This window comes from Branchiostoma lanceolatum, chromosome 6, assembly GCF_035083965.1.
Source record: "Branchiostoma lanceolatum isolate klBraLanc5 chromosome 6, klBraLanc5.hap2, whole genome shotgun sequence".
Lineage (NCBI taxonomy): Eukaryota > Metazoa > Chordata > Leptocardii > Amphioxiformes > Branchiostomatidae > Branchiostoma > Branchiostoma lanceolatum.
In genome coordinates, this window is record NC_089727.1 from 14,285,671 (window position 1) to 14,306,370 (window position 20,700).

The 20,700-nt window shown below is 41.0% G+C and overlaps 1 protein-coding gene across 7 annotated transcripts in view; it reads left to right on the plus strand.

Annotated features, from left to right (window-relative positions):
- The window catches only part of LOC136436723 (transcriptional regulator ATRX homolog), a 26,545-nt gene continuing 5,845 nt past the window's right edge, over positions 1-20,700 (plus strand). For 3 of the 7 annotated variants that reach the window (XM_066430937.1, XM_066430941.1, XM_066430939.1), the window contains exons 1-24: positions 488-681; positions 3,906-4,031; positions 4,582-4,661; positions 4,939-4,992; positions 5,119-5,268; positions 5,645-5,767; positions 6,376-6,485; positions 6,729-6,796; positions 7,066-9,526; positions 9,771-9,914; positions 10,491-10,650; positions 10,832-10,941; positions 11,148-11,288; positions 11,680-11,857; positions 13,494-13,631; positions 13,972-14,147; positions 14,731-14,904; positions 15,227-15,292; positions 15,493-15,614; positions 16,054-16,181; positions 16,610-16,760; positions 18,828-19,046; positions 19,534-19,711; positions 20,049-20,234. In XM_066430937.1, coding sequence (XP_066287034.1) covers positions 656-681; positions 3,906-4,031; positions 4,582-4,661; positions 4,939-4,992; positions 5,119-5,268; positions 5,645-5,767; positions 6,376-6,485; positions 6,729-6,796; positions 7,066-9,526; positions 9,771-9,914; positions 10,491-10,650; positions 10,832-10,941; positions 11,148-11,288; positions 11,680-11,857; positions 13,494-13,631; positions 13,972-14,147; positions 14,731-14,904; positions 15,227-15,292; positions 15,493-15,614; positions 16,054-16,181; positions 16,610-16,760; positions 18,828-19,046; positions 19,534-19,711; positions 20,049-20,234 — 5,469 coding nt within the window. In that variant the 5' untranslated portion in view covers positions 488-655. Of the gene's footprint in view, positions 134-487; positions 682-1,004; positions 1,265-3,905; positions 4,032-4,581; positions 4,662-4,938; positions 4,993-5,118; positions 5,269-5,644; positions 5,768-6,375; positions 6,486-6,728; positions 6,797-7,065; positions 9,527-9,770; positions 9,915-10,490; positions 10,651-10,831; positions 10,942-11,147; positions 11,289-11,679; positions 11,858-13,493; positions 13,632-13,971; positions 14,148-14,730; positions 14,905-15,226; positions 15,293-15,492; positions 15,615-16,053; positions 16,182-16,609; positions 16,761-18,827; positions 19,047-19,533; positions 19,712-20,048; positions 20,235-20,700 lie in introns of those variants that run through there. The other 4 variants (XM_066430943.1, XM_066430938.1, XM_066430942.1 and 1 more) reach the window with 4 other exon arrangements.

Genomic DNA, 20,700 nt, shown 5'->3' on the forward strand with positions numbered 1-20,700 from the left:
TTGAACCGGTTCCATCCGGATCTCATTACGTCACTGGGGCTGTAACAAACGAGAGTGAAAATGAACTACGTGTTTCAACAGGCACAACGTTGAATGCACAAGGAGAAAAATTGATCGCATCACTCACACGTAGGTAAGCCACATAACAAAGAAAAAATAAGAAGCAAATTTTGCTTTTGATGAGTGTTAAAGCAAGGAGGTTAAAATAGTAATGTAAATGTCCCAAATCTCTCGAAGGTCAGGTCAGATGAAAATTACGTCACTGAAAATAATTTGATCCTATGTCCACAATATTTTGCAAATGCAAATTATCAGACATAAAATGTTGATGACCAAGAAAGATGATACGATATAAACATTGATTATTTACATAGAATATCATCATTATCATCATGACAAAAAGGTGCGAAATGCAAATTTATGCATAAAATTTCAGCTCGGCCAATCATGATCTCCCCCTGTGCCATCCTGACATCCCAAAATTTGCATATCTACGTGACGCGAGTCTAGACTGTGAAAACCTACAGGAAGGTACCATCAACTGTTTGTAAAATAAGTCAAATTTGCTGTTTTTTTGTAAGGAATTTGCTCAGCTTTCACAAGACGATTTTCTCCAAGTGGTCGCCATGTCCTTTCTCGGCTAGGACGGGCCAATATGGCAGAGAAAGGAAAGTCCAGGGGGTAAGTCTCAAGATTTGGTTTATACGACATTTGCCCCGCTGGCTTTGCATACAATTTTAATTGATAACATATTTGCCTCTAGTTTCTAGAAAATCATGACAATGTAGACTTTGACTTCTTACAACAACCAGGGGGGTTAATTGGCACATTCAAGTTGTCTTTCGACCAAAATTTTCATGTGATTCGGCATTTTGAAAGCCCGTATAGACTTCCTAATTTGCCTTCCTCTAGGACTGAGTATGAGGAGGTTCCATTGCATAAATTTGTGGATCGCACTACTTTTTCTTGCAGACGACAAGTTGGCCAGAATGGGTTTACAAAGGTTACCACATGAAACTATAACATATGTGAGGAAAACATGTCTTCGTGGTGTTACTTCACGCTAAAGAGTGGGTGCCAACTGGAGGATTGTTTTGAAAAGGGCGATATTTTTGACGCCTTATTTGTATGTCCCGCCAAACAAACGGGTTCATGACCCGTAAACCCTCCTGTCTCGCGCCAAATCTTCTGACCCCGCTGTCGTTTGGAAACCCTTACCGGCATTTTCTGTCACATCGGCGATTTCTCCCTCCAAGAACGACAGGTGAGTCGTGATTTTTCATTCCGAGTTTACCTCGGTGGTCCTGGTCGCCCCAGAAAGAAAATCGGTGGTGGAAAATGGCGAAAATCTCCAACCTATCGCGGAGTGCCGGCCGGTAACACGTTTTCTCTCCTGACAAACGGACAAAGGAGAATTAATTAGGCCGGTAAAAATGCCGGATGGTTTCCCCCAGGTTTTGAACAGTTTGGCACACCAAATCTGTAACCGAGACTTAAAATTCTTGGGTTTTGTTTGTTCCGTTTGAGTTCATGCTCCAAGTAGCACTAGCAGTCACACACATGCTTTGTCACGTTGAAGTGTGAATCAAGGTGTGTGACACATCTTCAAAATGAAAGTAGGGAAGTTGAAAAAAATCCATATTTGTTTAGCTTGATTTTCGTAGTCAAGTTAAAATTCTTCTCAACATGGATAACTAGGCAGGTTGCCAAAATTCTTGTCCCCAAACCAGTTTCAATGGTCAAGAAAGAGCTATAAATATGTCCATGTTAAGGTGTATTATGTTAATTTTAAGCATTAGAACCATACATTGAAAAGGAAATGAAACATTTTGTTAAGCTCTGTGTAACTTGATACACAACAGAGTCACAGTCAGTCATCATATTTCATGGCCATAATATATGTCTGAAATCTTTTTTGTGTCTGTTGACAGATTAATAACATTGAGTGTAGCACCAACAAAATATCTCAGTTTCCAACTTGTTATATAAGATATCATACTTTCTATTTTATTAATGATGTGTATAACTGAAAGCTTCACAATATTATGTGTTTTTGATTTAAGTACATCATTTTCAGTGATACCTTTAAGACCATGTTTGTTTGAGGCCAATAGTTTGTAGTCTTTCTTTTGTACTAACAAAACAGATATTTACTACGAGCTTCAAATTCGCTTTAACTACTGTCATACTGAACTCAAATTCAAACTATAATTTATAAAAGAATCATTCAGAAAAATATGGAATTTCTCAACTGGCCACCCTGGGATAGCTTTTAACTGTGATCCATTGTTCTATGAAAAACGGAACAAAGTTAATCACACAGCTAACAGTTTCTACTCCCGGTAGCTCCATAAACATTAGCAGGGTTTAAATTAGAATTCTGCATCAGGTTTACAACAGCACAACTTCTCATGCAGTGCCATAGAATTTCCAATGTCACAAAAATATATTACACATACAAAGATGTAGGAAACACATTGACACACCTCAATCATCCTGACATCTGCAAAACCTTAGTTACAAAACAGTTTCATCAAAATGCAGGGATCTCCCTAAAGAATGGTACAGTGGCGCTCCTCCATCCTGTTCTAATCCCAGCTCCATCCTGTTGATTTTCAAAGTTAGGGTATTTTTTCCAATTTTTACCCAGCAAAGCCTGTAATTCTGCTCAAAACTAGAAATTTCAGGTGTAAAGCTGAAGTTGCAGAAAATAACTTCCTTTATGTCTGAAAAAGGCAAAAGGCAACATCCGCTCTCCTTTTGAGAGTTGTGCGCCCCCCACACGTATCCTGTGCCCGGCACCCTCCCCCCATCCTGCTATACATTTCTGGGGAGATCCCTGAAATGTACAGCAGCATGCAAAACACAAATGTTGCCATGCTTATGATAACCTCAAGATATAGACCCCAAATACATGTAACTAAACTAGGTCACATTTGCCAGGCACATACATGTACATAATGTTTTTTGCTCTAAAATATGAAGGACATATGGTCATTTTTATCTGGCAAAGCCGATCCAAGGAAAGTGACTAGATACAGTACTCAAAAAAGACATGTTGAAGCTGAATGAACCCCAAACTACATGGACTTTGAATCCAGTGTGATAAACAAAAGCATCACACCAGGGACTCAATCAGTCACTGTGTAGCTGTCACAGTGGTATTTTGTATAGTAGACTTAACATTTTATCCCAAGCAATATGTTGTTGTAGAACAATGATCTGTATCTGTAGCTATATATTAGTAAGCATACATGCAGCTAGGCAGATCAAGGCTTTCACAGTTTCAGGCTTCTTGGTCACTATTTGATTTTAAGAGTTTTCTTCCAATGTGCTCATGTTTTGGTGTTTTGGGCAGCATTAGGTATCCAGGTAATACTATCAGAGATATCACTTTTGTAGTTAGTTCAATCTTAGATGCTATAATGTTTATAGTGCTTACATGAAACAGAGGCTGATATGTTTGCCATTAGAATTTAGAATATTTATATTACTACAAAGTGGAAATCTCATTAATTGTGCACATATGTAAGACATGACATAAACTGTTGTGATAATTTTTTCCTCTGGCATTGCTTGAAGTCAGTAGGAGTGAGCCACAATCTACTTTGTCAAGTTGCTTTGTTACCCTCATCATCATGTTTATCTTCAGCATCAATGTCTGCTTATGCAAGTTGAGGTCTACTAAACAATCAGTCCAGTGTTTCACAGCTTCTACTTACTCTTCGAAACTACTGTTACATGTTGAGGTGGTATACCAGTTACTAGTATACTATAGTACCAAATAATACAGTTTCATTACAACAGTTTTGCTCAAGTTACTCAGTTTTGTAAGCGGTCAGACCTTTCAGACATTTATCTGCTGTCTTTTGTCAGTGACCTAATCAGTTTTGCTCCTTCCCCAGATTCAACCTTGACTCCATAGTGCAGAAACTCCAGGAGGAGGGCTCACCGCCACCGTCGTCAGGCACCGACACCGACCAACCGTCCACTTCCACAAGCACCATGGTCAAAACTGGTGCCTCACGAAGGTAAGGTCATTTGTATTTTCCCATCTACAGCTTGTCTTGCTAACAGCTATTACAACAGTTTGTAATGATGTCATACCTGGGCCTGAAAGTGAAAAAGTACTGTTCTGGGAACCTTGAAAAACAAAAACATCAAGCCTAAAAAAGGACTATTTGATGGTGCAATGTGCAAAAACGGGAAGGGTCTACATTTAAGTTTTAACGCCAACACGTGTGCGCATGTATATCAATTGAGTAGTACAATGTACTATCGTTATTGATGAATATGATCAGAAGGAGTTATGCTTTGGTTTCATTCAATCTTTGAATAAGCCTGATTAATTGGTGTCTCGTCTTTTGTTATCACTTGATGTTTGAGTTGATGTAGACTTTTCATTAAATTTTTCATGGGAAGTTACAACATGCCTCAATATGCTGCAGTCTGTCAGTGACAAGGAAATATTAAAACTGTACCACTCTTTTAGACTATCACTGTATACATGAATTATTGCACAGCTATGCTACAATTGCATGAAACTTTCATCTTATCAGGTAATTAACATACTTCCCACAGGAAGCCCGCCAAGGTGGTACGACAGGTGGCCTCTGATGATGAGTCGGACCCAAAAGGCGCAGAGAGCAACGATGACATCGGTAAGATTGTCGTTATGATGAATCCTACGCTACGATAAAAATTCAAAAGGCAAACTCATTACAGTGAATACCCCTCCTGCCCATTACATTTTGGCATCACTATCTATACTTCCATCAATGTCATCATTGTAAGATGCACATGAATAAAAGAAGAGTGCTCCCTTGCATATTAAGAGTGCTGTATATTTGAGTACTGCGAGTACCTTCATATCACCCTTGAAAAGGATAGTGTTTCTATTGAGATTTGACTACCAGAGCTTTGTAATTGTCTTTCCAGAGTCCACAGGTAGTCAAGGTATACAGAGTGCCAAGATAGAAGACAGTACAAACAGTAAGATATCTTGGCCACTTTTTCTAGATGTTATAACAAACCTGTAATACATAGAACAGTGTAGTGGGTCGCATCGAACATCAAGTTCAAGTTGTTAAGGCCTGTTATGTTCTTTTGTCTTCGAAGATGCTGATGCCGTACTTGAAGCAATGAGGAAAGCGTCAAAAGATCAGCATGATGGGAAGGAAGAAAAGAAAGAAGTGCCGGTACCTAAAGCAAAGACACCTCCTGCCACGCCCAGGTCAAAGGGCGCAGCCCCTGATGAGCTGCCTGAAGGTGAGACTGTAAGAGAAAATGTGACATGGATTTTAAATACTTGATTGTGATAAAGATACAGTGTATATTTCTTATTTATTGTAATACCAGAGATGATGTAAATGTAGGTACAAAGGTAGTATAGTTAAATTCTAACATGAAATTGGTCATTACTGCTTTCCTGAGTTTATAACAAGTGGTAGTCTAGAATCTTTCTACATGTATAAACATCGTTCAACTGCAAAACTATGTGGTTTTCTACATGAAATACATAATAATGAATCCTGGGATAGAAGTAACAGATAGTCATAGCTTTGTAATTAAACATGGCTTTCAGGTATATTGCATTTGAGCTTCATGTTTACAAAGAAGATGTTAATTTTTGTTTTCGTTCCAGGCACAGTAATTGTCCAACCAGAGGCTGTTCTGGATGACCGGGGTTTGTTCAGAGGGCCTGAGTTTAGTAGGAAACATAAAAGAGAATCAGAAGCAGGCGCCACTCCCTCTGCAAAGATCACAGGTAGGCTTTCATACAATCCTTTCTTATAACCATTTCACCATAATTCATATGCATAACAGTCACAATAATAGACCTAATCGCAACTCTTTCTAATACCTCTAACTACTATAATTGCAAAAGACAAGACAGAAAGTGAAGTGTGCTGTAAGTTATGCTACAACAGTAGGAAATCCGTTGGTTTTGTTTGTTATTTCTTTTGTGTCTTTTAACAGCTGTATTTGATGCTGATGGTTTTGTCTTGTCTTGTGGTTTTGCTTGCAAGGATTGGATGACGGTGAGTCGCTTGTACCAGTGGTAGACTCGCCTGCAGACAATGATGATATTAGCTAAGTCATTATACAGCTTTTCACATCAGCTTATTAACCTAACATTGTAATTGGGTCATCACAGTTGGTGGCGGTTTACTAATCATAGAGCACAAAAAATGACTGACTTTGTAATTAACTGGCAACTTTCCAAAGGTTGTTACAAGAAGTGGTCATCTAACATTTTTCTTTATGAACATTGTTCTTCAATCTATGTTCTATAGAGAAGTTAACACTGCTGGAAACTTGACTGTAATTTCACAAATGTTACTGTACTGATCTGTATGTATCATCTTTTTCCAGTTGGAGCTGTAGACCAGATTTATCACTGCACGGCGTGTGGTGGGCAGATCTTCCCCTCTCTGCCTGGTACCTGCAAGCGTCACCCAGCTCTGAAGGTCCTGATATGTAAGGTAAGAGGACATCCAACACTTTTATATGTTAGCTTAAAATTTTCTAACATTTCTAGTCATATTGATGTGTAAGGGTTTAAGCACAGCCCACTGTCTTGTACACAATATGAGTAGACACCTATATTTTTGCAACACTGCGATTTCCAATAGAGTTATCTTGTATCTTGTAAATAAGATAAAAATAGAAGTGGAGTCTAGTGAGGGTGCAGTTATAGCCATTACTGACAGGTGTCTCTTCCACAGCGGTGCGATAACTACTACAGCAGCGACAACTTTGACAAGGATGAGAATGGGATAGACGAGCAGTGCAGGTCAGTCTAAAAGTTTCTCCATGTCTAAGTCAGACATAAGATTCATAGATAAGCTTTGTAAAAAGCATTACTGTGCATTTATTTTTAGTTAGATTTCATACATGGGTAATTTACGCGGTTGGGTTGCAACTTTTTGTCAAAAGACGGCCATCTACATTTACAGTTAGAGATGTCCTTGCCCATGTATGTCCCCTTGTCGTTGCTCTTTCTTAGTCAAGTGCCTTAATTCTAGTATTGGATGTATTGGCACACGTTTATATTTATTCCAGGTGGTGTGCAGAAGGTGGAAACTTACTGTGCTGTGACTTCTGCACCAATGCTTTCTGTAAAGCCTGCATCAAGCGTAACCTGGGGCGCAGGGAGATGACCGAGATCAACGAGTCGGACGAGTGGCGATGCTACGTGTGCGATCCCTTCCACCTGTCCGACCTCGTGGCCGCGTGCGACCAGGTCATGGAGTTGAGCGAACGGGAGAAACAAAAGCAGAAACGCGTCAAGAAAGATGCCAAGAAAGAAGACGCAGCAAAGAAGCAACAGGGGAAGGAATCTCAAGACGATTCTGCAGACGACGTTCAGGTGGTCTCTGAAATTAAAGGAACCAAACCGTTGCCAGTTCAAGTTAAGGTTGAAAGACCCCCTCAGCCAATATCAGTGCCTATTGATCCTTACAAAAGGATGACAGTGGCTCAGATTAGACAGCTGCCGCCAGAACAGCAACAGATGGTGCTAAATCGGGAAGACAGAAGACTGGGAAAGCGACAACCTGTTGTACCCGTTCTTGGCCATTCGCAACTAGGAATGCATCAATCTAGGACACCTGTCAGCCAACCAGTTGTGTATGTTTCCCCAGTAGTATCTGGCCCTCAAGCGAACGTCGTCAGATCTCCCAGCGTGGTTGTCTCGCCGGATTTTTCCTCCATGTCTCACAACATTCTCACCTCTGTGCTGCACATGCACACATTTCTGGAGTCACTCCAACAGAGACATGCTTACCTTACCGGACAGAATTCCACCAAAACCAACTACCTGGTCTTAGGGCAGGCCCAACCTGTGCTGACTGATGCCTTGAAAGAACAGTTAAGAAAGGCACAACCTGTGATCAACAACGCAGTACAGAAGATAACCACGATTCAAAAGGCGGCACAAGAGCTTCTGGAACAGGATCCTCAAGGCATTCCTGTGGTTCCTGTGGGAGTAGTAAGTGCAAATGAACTTGCAAACAACACGTCTGACGATGACACACCAGTCCATATTTCTGGCTCAGCTGATGTGGAGCCTGTACAGAACGGCATAGCTGTAGATGATACAGACAAAGAAGCTAAAGACAGTGATGTAGAAGATGAAGATTCTAAGGCCACAAAGCGGAAGCTGTCCTATGAGAACAAAAGTGAAGATGCCAAACGCAGCAAGCAAGGTGAAGACACTTCAGCAGATGAAGCTGACAGTGCCACAGACAAGGGCAGTGAGAAAAAGCGTCTCAGAGGTAAGGGAAAAGTAGACAGGACAGAAGAAGATGTTGAATCAGAAGCAGCCCTGAAAGCCGCAATGATGGACGAATCCACCGACGTTGAGAGTGATGCAGAAGGTAGTGACAGTGGTGAAGAGTATTCGCCATCAAAACGGAGAAGTAAGCGCAACTCAGAGACACCAAATTCTCAAAAGAGATTAAGAGTCCAAAAAACCACTCCAAAGAGGGCCAGTCGAACTAGCCTGGCATCAGATGAAGATGAAACATCCGACAGTAAGGAGACCAGACGGTCTCTCCGTAGTAAGAAGCAAGAAGCAGACAGCACCACCAAATCAACTCGGAAAGGAAAGAGAAAAGGACAAGATGATTCAGATCTCTCAGACACAGACAAGGAAATTTCTGAACTAGAAAAGAAAGCTCTCCAAACTAAAGGCTCGTCGAAAAAGAAGATCAAAGAGGAAGATTTTGAGGAAGAAGATGAAGAAGATGATGATAAGAAGGAGAAAAGCATTAAAAAGGAGAAGAAAGGTGGAAAGAAAGAAAAGAAGGAAAGAAAGAAAAGAAAGGCTGCCAAAAACGACTCTAGTTCCTCAGATGACGATGATGATAATGAAGGTGATGACGACGATGATAATGAAGGTGATGATGATGAAGAGGGTTACCATAGTGAGGACATGTATGCGGCGGGAGATGGAGACTTAAACGATGCAGGCGCCGATAATGAAGACACTGATGATGAGAACCCTGAAAATGCGGCTGCCAAAAAGAAGCTGTTGGCTGATATGGACGATGATGAAGGAGACTCAAGTTCTGAAAACTCTGACTCAGCCAAAAAGAAGGAGAAGAAAACCAAAAAGAAGAAAGAGGTGGCAGAGAAGAAGGCCAAGGAAGAAGAAAGTGTTACAGATGAGGATGAGGAGGAAGTCACGCCAAAGAAGAAATCAAGGAAGCAGCATCCCCTTCTTCGCATCAGACTAGAGTCCAGTGACTCAGATGGGAGTAAGAAGCCAAGCAAAAAAAGGAAACGTGCAGCAAGCAAGAAGAGTAGCCAGAGTAGCGGCAGTGGCTTGAGTGGAAGTGAAGATGGCTCGTCCACTGCTGGAGTGAGTCGTCGCACAAGGAGTAAGAAAACGGCTTCAGACACGGAAAAGGTTGCCAGGAGTTACAAAAAGGGAAAGGGCAAGAAGAAGAGAAGACGAATAAAAATTGACGATTCGGACTCAGAAGGTTCACAACAGTCATCAGTTGGCGCAGGCTCTGAGGTATTTTAAACTTCTATCTTTGTGCTGTTTTTAGTGCACTGTATGTTAAGGCTTTATTGATTTTGATATGGAAATAATGTTGATTGTATATAACAATGTGTATTTGAAACCCATGTACCGTACTGTGACTTGGAAGTAGATATTAGTGAGAGAAGTTTTCTAACCCCCATGCTACCTTCTATTACCACCTATGAACAAAGTAGTTCTCCTTTGCAGCTGGTCATTTTTCAGCACTCTTTTTCAGCTGGAAAGAAAGAAGAAGAAAGAGAGCCGGAAGAAAATCCGAAAGGTGTGGGATGACAAGAAACTGACGGATGAGACCAAGCAGGCCGCCAAAGCTGAAGAAGAGAGGCGGAAACGACTGGCAACTAGACAGGAGGAGGGCGAGGTAAAAGCATTATACATCTTTTAGCTTTGCCTCAAATCACTCACTCACTCACTCACTATCCAGTTTAGCAACTTCTGTTCCCCATCATCTGGGGGTGTACTAATAATAACTGAATAAACAGTGTACTGATAGCTCCCGGACCTATGTACTAATAGTAATAATAACTGAATAGACACTTTTCCCTCCAATGCTTCATACTTCCCTCAATGTTGGACAATATGGGAATCTGTGAGAACAACTTTGAGTCTCCTTGCTTCCTTTGACAGAAAGCTTTATTGATAATTCCTGTGTAGAAGAGCTGTTTTTTTTCCTGTGTTATAAAGAATCAGCTGAGCAAACTTAACTGTACATGCTGCCTGTGCTTTGCCTCTTAACCACTCTTTCATGAACTTCTTATTTATAATTCACTAACCTTGACTGCATACTTTATTCCTACATGCATGAGAAGAGACTACTAGTTTCATGTATGCTGCATGCTGTGCTTTGTGCTTCACGCCTGCAACAAGGGGCATTTTCGCATGGAATGCCCTGTCCACATTCTAACGGTCCACACTCTTATCACACCTGATGATAAAGGGTGTTTTCCAGGTGGAGCAGGTGGAAATAGACGAGTCATCCCCAGTCAAGTGCCCCATCACTACCCGCCTGGTTCTTGAGAAAGACCCTAAAACCAAGGAGCCACTGATAGAAGTGGACCGACAACTTTGCCGCAAGCTTAAGCCTCACCAGGTGGAAGGTACGGCTAATTTTTTTTTCAACTTCTTTAAAACTACTTAATAATGAGTCCAACTTATATCAATGCCATAAATAATATAAGACCATGAAAAGGTTCATACCATGAATTGCTTGTCTTAATCATCATTTTGTTGTATATTGCTGATAGCAGTCTGTGAGGAATGTACCGTCTTATGTTGCAGGTGTTCGCTTTCTGTGGGACTCCTTGTACGAAACAGTCGAGAAGGGGAACAAGGAAGAAGGCTCGGGGGCTATCTTGGCACACTGCATGGGGTTGGGAAAAACACTGCAGGTAAGGATTTTGAAAAAGCTTATAATCTTTACCATGCACTACCCTCTATGACAAATTTATTTATATTCTCTGCCTTGTCTAATCTTAGTTAACTCATTGTTATGTTCTGAAAGCATTGTATGCGATTGAAGGACGTACACTGTCCGTGTCAGTAGTAAAGCCAGATATTTGAGCACCCTGTTAACCGAAGTCTTCTGTCTGCCTAGGTTGTCACACTAGTTCACACAGTGGTTTCCTCTGACGTCCTCCCCGATGTGAAGACCTGTCTGGTGGTGTGTCCCATCAACACAGTCCTCAACTGGAAGAAAGAGTTTGAGATGTGGCTCGATGAGGAGGACCAACTAGATGTGAGTGGATACAGTAGTATGGGTCTATTTTTACCAACATGAAAAATGGAGGTATAGTTTTCGGAATGTCTGTGTGTTTCCGGATTTTGTATAACTCAAGAAACTTTAGATGGAGTATGATGATATTTGGTATATGGGTAGATCTTGGGAAGACAAAGGTCAAGGTCAATTTTTGGCCTCCTGGTATGTAACCTTGGTACTGCAGCAGAACTTCCAGTTTTTGTATCTTTTGTTCTGGATGTGCTGTTGCTGTGGTCTTCATTTTTTAGTGGTAGAAAGCTTGTTTTGTTCTGTTACCACCCCACCCGGGAGGAGTTAAAATCAAGTTAAAAGAATATTGTCTTCCCCTCTCTTTTTGCTTGCCTCTTGATACCTGTTTGCTTGTCCCTAGGTGTGGGAACTTTCCAGTATTGTGTCCAACCAGACCAGGAAGTGGACCCTGGAGGCGTGGCAGAGGGAGGGCGGGGTCATGCTGATGGGCTATGACATGTACAGGAACCTGTCCACCGGGAAGCGCATCAAGAGCAAGAAGATACGGGAGTCCTTCCACAAGACCTTGGTCGATCCAGGTTTGCATCTTTGAAAACATTTTTTTATATCACCAAGTACTGTAGATTCATTCGCAATCAAAGCAGTACTGTAGCCAGAAACATATATTCTCTGTCAGGATTTTGCAATAGAAAGGCACCGCAAAAACTGTGATAATAAAACCACTGTAAACATTCAAGATTTCCAATATAACAAATGGATTCATTATACAAAATGAAGCCAACAGCTGGATTAGGTCTCTACAGGGTAAGACATTTCAGACTTTCCACTGTCTTTCATCAGTGAATTGTGAAAAAGTCTCTGAGGACAAGTGGAACTAGTAGAGCTAGTATTTGGAACCGTCAAAATAAGTATAAAGATGTCATATGTGAATGAGTTTCAGTCCTAGTATGCTTATCCCTTGTTAGGAGACATATTAGCCAGTGCAGCGTTCGAAATACCCGTCTGCAATCTGCAAATTGCATAAAGATTTTCAAGATTGCAGAAGAAAAATTAAACAATCTGCAATTTTGCAGAAGAAAAAAAATCAGACTCGGAATTCAATGGCTCTCAATTCAGGAGATTATATAGACTTACTAGTAAGCAAACTAGCGGCGCTGTAATTATAAACTGAAGCCCACAGCGCTATTAATTTGAATATTTTTCACACACATGCATGTTATTCCTCTTAAAAACTTTGCTAGTGATAATCAAAGATAGAGTCAGAGAGAATAAAGAATTACAGCAATGTTGCAAAGCTCTAGAATATTAACACTAGTCAGTTCAAATCCGGAGGTTCAGTTTCCAGATTTCAAGGCGGCCATCTTGGAATTCGAATTTTCCAACTTTTTTTCTACTGAGTTTACAGTTAAGTTTCATATATCATTTGAAAGAGCATGATGTCCCGCACATTATGGTGCCTTTAATTTAGTCCTAACATGGAAAGCTATGAAGATATGCCTTTTAGAAAGTTGCCCAACCCATACTATCATTAGTTGGACCTGGCGACACAATACCACCCCAGACCTGGTTAGACTTGGCCCATACTGGCCTGATAGTGGACAGACAATGATCCACCCTAATGAATGCCATGCAAATGAGTAGAAAATTAGTCCTTCCACTCAGTTGAATACACTTGCATAATCACCAGATTTCCAGTACAATGGGCAGGCTTGAGTTCAATGGGCTCAGTGATTAGAAGTGTCATTGCCCACTGTGACTGGAACAATTAGCCCACAATTGTTTGTAAAAACCCAGGTGAACTCAATACTGCTGGATATGTACTGACCTAGGAGTACATCGTTCACATGCATTTTCAATCAATCATATCTAAAGTTGTGAACATCGCTGACTAATAATTTTTACATGACTACATTCATGATGAAGAGAGCTTTCAGCTCATACCACACTTGTAGGCAGAGATCTGATATTGCTGAAGATTCCAAACTGCTTCTGGATTTCCCAATTTGAACTGACCAGTGTTAGATATAATGTAAATAAGTAGGCATTATAAAGTTGAGAACTAGTATGGAGGCATGTGTATTTGCAGAAAATATTTTCAAATTGCAGAAAAAAATTTTGACATTCTGCAATATTGCAGAACACTGAAAACAAGTATTTCTACCACTGCAGTGGCTATTCCAGACTTGACTCCATGACTTTGCTCTGCTCCACTAGGTCCAGACTTGGTGGTGTGTGACGAAGGCCACATCCTGAAGAACGAGGCAACAGCCATCTCCAAAGCCATGAACGACATCAAATCCAAGAGGAGGATTGTTCTCACAGGAACACCACTGCAGAACAATCTTACTGAATGTGAGTTGTCAACAAGTCAAGACATATAACATACATGTATTTTCATTTCTAGCATCACTGTCTAAGCCTTGATAGGTTTTACTACAGAACTGTAGCCACAACATTTCTTGTAGATGCATTCTTCTGTATACAAGTTTTTGTGGAAGATTATGTGTAAGTGGCAATACTTTTTTATCATTCCTGAACAAGAAGTACTTCTAATTTCGATTTTTCAACTTCAGCATATACGCAGCAGTTTGTTTTTTCAAAATCTTTAGACTTGATTGGTACATAAATAACTATAATGCCTTAATTCTTGTCAACAATTTAAAGTTTACAATTGGTGCGGTCTGTCCTGTAGACCATTGCATGGTGAACTTTGTGAAGCCCAACCTGCTTGGTACAAAGAAGGAGTTCTGCAATCGCTTCGCCAACCCGATAAGCAACGGCCAGGCCTCAGACTCCACACAGTATGATGTGAAACTGATGAAGAGAAGAGCTCACATTCTGCATCAGCTGCTAGCTGGCTGTGTACAGGTACAGTTCTGTATTCAAGAAGTGCGCAAAGTGAAACTAGTATAGTAGGCAAGTATTGCTTACCAAGTTGGCAACTACACCTAAGGCTACCTCACTAGTGTCACTTGTACAAATACAATCAAGGTTTCCACACCATTTTCGGTATTTTCTTGCCATGTTGACCAAAGACTGAGAGAGGAACAAGAGTTATTTTTAAAATCAGATTGAAAATCAATGTGCGTGTTGATGTCATCCATAAAATTTACTTACTGTGGCCTAATGAATATACAAATTCAGAAAAACACGAAGTATGAGATTTTTTATTTTTTGTAGTTGTGGAAAGGTGTATTTCTAATGTTGCTTGAAAAATATTTGAAGTCTGAGTAATTCATCCCTTCTAAGGGTTGAAGAATGAGGCAATGAATCTGTGGATCTTTTTCCCTCCTAGAGCATTTTCCAGAATAAATTATTATCCAATGCTCACATGATTACCAAGTAATATTGTAGTTTTATAATTGTACTACCGTTACTCTATTATGCTAAAAAAAAGATATTCAGAACATAGCGACAAATTTGTTGAATGATTCTACTTTGTTTGATACAGAGAAGGGACTATTCAGCCCTAACCAAGTTCCTGTCGCCAAAGTATGAGTATGTGATTAAGGTTCGGCTGAGTCCGCTGCAGATTGAGCTGTACGAGCACTTCCTCAATAACGCCACACGCGCAGAGAACATCGGCCAGCGTGTCAAGACCAGCAGCCTCTTCGCAGATTACCAGGTCTATAGATGTCTTTCTTTTTATGTATTGCTCTTGCAAATAGACCGATCTTGATTGTCTATCATATTTAGAAATTCAACCAATGATAGCATGGCAATTAGCAGTTTGATGAGAAAGTTGCTACATGTCAGTGAAATTTTTGCATTCTTATGTTCTTTCTTTTGCCTTTCTACCTTCAGTCAAGCTGGACTGATTTCCAAGGGAACTCTTATGAGAATCAGCTAACAAGTATATAGAAATAGAAACATATCGTACTGAGACGGCTATGCTGTTGTTTGATTTCCAGCAGTTGTTTTAAGTGTGTTCTGTTTTCTTATGACAGAGCCTGATGCGAGTGTGGACTCACCCATGGGTGCTGAGACTCAACACCATCCGGGAGGAAAACAGGGTAAGACATTTGTTGACTGGTAAACCGCCTTTAGGCGTACACACCAGTTTTGTACAGTAGACATAAGCTGCATAAGTCCAGACTTCAAGGTCTGATCCACTCACAATGGGATGGACCCCTAGTTTTTTCGATAAGTGTGTTGGGATCTTTAATGTGTTCTCGAGATGTGACTCTCATCAACCACGATCTTACCTCCTCAGGTGAGATACGATGATGATGACTCCATGGACGAGTTCTTAGATGATGAAAGCGAAGGGAGTGAGAGCGAGGCGTCAAGATCAGGTTCTGGGGACAACAGTAGTGCCAGTGCTAGGCCGAGCAGGTATGTTACCCACTAAATGGACAGATGGTAGCTTTTTAAACATATAACACTTTATAGCTTCACAGGTAACTAGTTCTGAATTTAAAGCCAGTCACCATATAGCACCGACTGAGTGTAGTGTCAAGTATCCATGTAGATATAAAGTTGGTAGCGCTTCATCATAGACCCTTTCTTCCTTTGGAATGCACACTGTCAAGTACACAAGTTGAACTGTTGAAAATTGACTATTTTATACTTAAGTACATGTATATAAGGATTATTGTACAGTATGAAATGCAAAGGAAAGCTTTTGAAAGTACATGTTACAATTGAGGCAAACCAGTAAAAGACATCTTGTATCTTGTATGAGGAAGATATGGGTACTACTTGCTTTTCTTATTTTTTAAACTACATTTACGTATTGATTAACACAAAGTCTGTTTGTTTGCTGCTGTTTCAGGAGGAGAGATGACAGTGATGATGGCAGCAGTGATGGCAGCAGGGATGAAGTTGTCAACTCCTGGAAGACCAGGTCCAGATGTGGGAACGGGAACGACCCGGGAGCGTCCACCTCAGCAGCTGCTGATGGTACGTCTTATTCTCAAGATTCACAGCTATAGACATACCAAGGATTTATGTATTTCATTCCCTCCAAAGTTATGAGAGTTTCAAGCTGATAATTGTATCTTCCTTGCCACTGCAGTAAGAGCCTCCTAAGCTTTGAATGTAGATGCAGGTTCAATCCCCTGGCCAAGTCATACCAACAACTTTGAAAGTAGTACAGATAGCTTCTCTGCTTAGCACTCAGCATTTATGTGTAAATGTATGGAAGTTGAACAGGCAGCGCTACAAGTGGACCAAGAATACTGTAAAGGTAACCCCTTTGTTGTATTGTCTGTGCTTGCAGTTGTGTGGTCCAAGGGCCAAGGAAGTGGAGACGGGTGCTGTCCTATACGCACTATGGCGAGGGAAGGATTTTATCTGGCAATTTATGATATGTTCTTGTTTCTTTGCAGCTGCGGACAATGTGATCAAGCGGGACCCAGAAAGGAATGAGTGGTTTGGAAAATTCCTGAAGGATGAGCACAAGACGGAAGTCGAGCTGAGCGGCAAGCTGGTCCTCCTGTTTAACATCCTCAAACAGGCAGAAGAACTGGGGGACAAAGTGTAAGACAGATGCATTGATTAATTTCACTGCTTGTTAGTGTTACGTGTGAGATGCTGATGTGATGCTACTTGTGCTCCATTGTAGTATCATAATGTCGAGCAATAATAGTCCTAACAACCATATTCATAGTAATCATACCCTCAGCATCCTTAGCTGACATTCAAACTGTAACATCAAATACAGATACATGTGTATGTTCTAGTTATGTGTGTTAAGGTTAATGCTATTCATGACTTAAGCATGATGCATGCCTGCATTGTTAACTGTCAGCACTAGGATTATGCATATTAATTTTCACCTAGTTAGTTGAGAATGAGAAAGATAAGATATGCAGTTACAGTAAAATAACATTGTCAGTATACATAACAACACTACTTATGAGCCAAAGTGCAAAATCCCTGCCTGCAGCATGTGGCAGTCAGGTCGAGATCTTTGGTAGAGGAACTGACACTAGACTTGGGCAGACTACTCACACGTTGAGATCCTGTGCAGTCCTGTAGCAACAGTAATCTCAATTCTAATCCTAGGTTTAAGGTGCTGCCAATTTACTAATGCATCATACAATGTACTAGTACAGTCAAACCTGTATTAGCGGTCACCTTTGCATAGCGGCCACCTGCCCATAGTGGTCACTTTTTGTCGGTCCCTTGGATTTTTCCCATTGACATAAGCATTAAGAATTAGGCTATAGCGGCCACCTGTCCAATGCGGTCACGGCCAGACGATTTTCGGTCCCGCGACTACAGTAACACTGCCGATAACGGTCAATGTGCGCCGGTAGAAGCCGCATCGCCACCGCACGCCGGGTTCAAAATCTTCATTTTTTTAATGCAGTTATCAAGTTTATGTGAACTCAACTTTACAGGATAATAATAAAGAAAACAAGAATGTTTCAATGTCGGGCCAATATTTCCCTTTTCCCCGGGAATTCATCCGAAATGTGCCCAAACACGATTTTCAAAATGGCGGAGCAGCATAAAGGTCATCGGAAGACACCACTGTTGCGGAGGTATAGTCTTCTAAATTTATTTTGCTGTAAACTATCACTGAGGATAATTACTTAACCAAAAGCTTCAAACTAAATATGGATAACATTACTATGATGTAAAATTCGGGCTGTTGCAATTTTCTGAAAAGAAAAAAGCCCTCAAAAGAGCGACCTTCCTCTCGCTACCCTATTAGCATAATGGTAGAAGCCGATCATGACAAGCAAACAACGACAGACTAAGGAAAATGGTCGCCACGATTTTATGTTTGAAAACGGTCGAAAACGAACAGTAAGTGGCAACTGAGCAACATATATTTTGTTCTTAACTAACTAGGTGGCATTTTGCTGCGAAGGACTTTGTTTCATATGATTAAAACTCGTTGGTGACGCGTGTGCCGGCAGCGTCAGTCGCGAAGGATCAAGAGTAGAGTATGGCCATGCTGGTCTGTTCAGACATGAAGCTCGAGCAAGCCATGGATTTTGGAGTTGGCAGATACAATAATTCTTTTTTCAAGCCCATGATAGAAGTAAAAGAACAACAATCGAATTTCTAAAATGTACCTTACCTATGTAATGTTTACATGTGTATTGTACGGTGAATAAATGTATCTCAGTGGGTACTGAAAACATGTGTCACTCGTGGTCAATAAATCAACATTTTCTCCATAGCGGCCACCTGTCCTTAGCGGCCAGTTTTGGCCAGTCCCTTGAGTGACCGCTATAGACAGGTTTGACTGTACTTCACTAACATAATCACGTTCAAAATTTAACCGAGTTATCTTTCTCCAGGCTAACAAGTTGTCTTTCTGCAGCCTGCAGGCTAACAGTTAACATGAAATCAACATGAACTAGCAGCTAGCAACAACAAACCTTCTATGACCTGTTCCAAGTTTTTAACGTAGCAGAGCTCAAAAGAAGGAGCTTTGCCTTATGTTTATTGTGTGTTCAATGTTGCTGGTGCTTTTCCGTAACACTGATAGCAAAAACCAATTGTTATTGCCACAACTGTACATTCTCCTTCTCTACTGTTGTCTCAGTAATTATGAGTATGACTGATCCGTATCTCTTCCCTCTCTAGTCTTGTATTTAGTCAGAGCCTCTTGTCCTTGGACCTGATTGAAGACTTCCTTGAGTATCTGGATGGTCTGGCGCAGAGCGAAGACCCCAAAGCCGACGTATGGATGAACGGCAAGTACGGATGGGGCAGGAACCTGGACTACTTCCGCATGGACGGATCCACCAGCGCCGCTCTCCGCGAGAGATGGGCAGAGATATTCAACTCCCGTGATAATGAAAGGTCGGTGCTGATTGGCTACCTGCCTGTCTGTCTGTGATGTGTTAAGCCATCTGATTGATTAATAAGCATGCAGCAAATTGTAGTGGTCATGTCCTATTTTCCTCTCCCCTCTCTATACTTAATGTTAATATGGAACTTAACGATATAGTATATCCCATTGCTTCTTCCACCTCTGTCAAAATGTAGAAATGCAAAATAAAAACCTAAAAGTGATTGAAAATGCAAATGCAGACAAGCAGCCACTCTCTCATTGGTTGCACTGCTAATTGCCATGCTATCATTGGTTGAACTGCTAATTGTGATGGACAGTCGGGATTGGTCTATCATGATTTGTTTATGGCCTGTCGTTTATCAACCCATTCAGAGACAAATTAATTTACTGGATCTGTATGATACATTTTGACATGTTGGGTTGGATGCCCTTGATCACATGTGGCACATCCACCCTTAGTACACTAAAGGTTAATCAGATCCATGCCTGTTCCAGGGCACGCCTGTTCCTGATCTCCACCCGAGCTGGCGGTCTTGGGATCAACCTCGTCGGTGCCAACAGAGTCATTATCTTCGACGCATCCTGGAACCCCAGCCACGATGTGCAGTCCATCTTCCGCGTCTACAGGTTTGGGCAGGGCAAGCCGGTATTCGTCTACAGATTCCTCGCACAGGTACACGGCAAACTTTGTCAGCATACCTCATGAATGATGTATTTACTGCAATGTTTCAACTTTGTTAGACCACACATTTCATGATAGCAATTCTATTACAAGTCAGGATGGGGTGGAGGCAGCCTTGTCATCAATGATTTGTATTGAATTTTGCTATTTTTGATAAAGTACAAAATGGTTACAGACCTTTTTGATACAAGAGTTTTACAATGTATGTGAAAGAAACATCTTCTTCCTCCTTTCAACGCAAGCAATTGTGACTCTAAGTACAATGTGTTTTGAGTTAAACTCTCACTGTTGGCAAACCAGTGCTACGCTAACAGACTGTTCATTCCAGGGTACAATGGAAGAGAAGATCTACGACCGACAGGTCACGAAACAGTCGCTGGCAGCCCGAGTGGTGGACGAACACCAGATCGAGAGACACTTCACCATGGGCCAGTTAGCTGAACTCTACAACTTCACCCCCGACAGACTGGACGATCCTAACAGACAAGAGAGACCCACGCCCAAGCTACCAGTGGTATGGACATTGTTTGATGTTCATTTTTACTTCTCAGTGTACCATAAATATCTGCATTGTGTGTGCATCTTTTGGGGGTATCATGCCTTTGTCTATACTCTTAGTAGATTAGGACTTTGAATTTGAAAGAAGACGTCAACAAATTTCTTGGTGTGAACATAAGATTCATTATGATCATCACAGTATCAAAATGTTTTGAGTCAGTGTTACTGTTAAGGCAGTACCCTGTATGCTAAAGAGCCATAACTTAAGCATGGTGCTTGCAATGTTAACTGTCTGTCAACAGTATTGTTAGGCATGTTTGTATTAACCTACTTTCTCAAAGGCACTGAAAAAAATAAGATTTGCTGTAAAATAACATTGCCTGTGACAACACTGCTTGTGAACTAATAAAAACCAAAGTGCAAAATCCCTGGCTGTCTTGAATGCTGCAGCATGTGGCAGTCAGGTCGAGATCTTTGGTAGA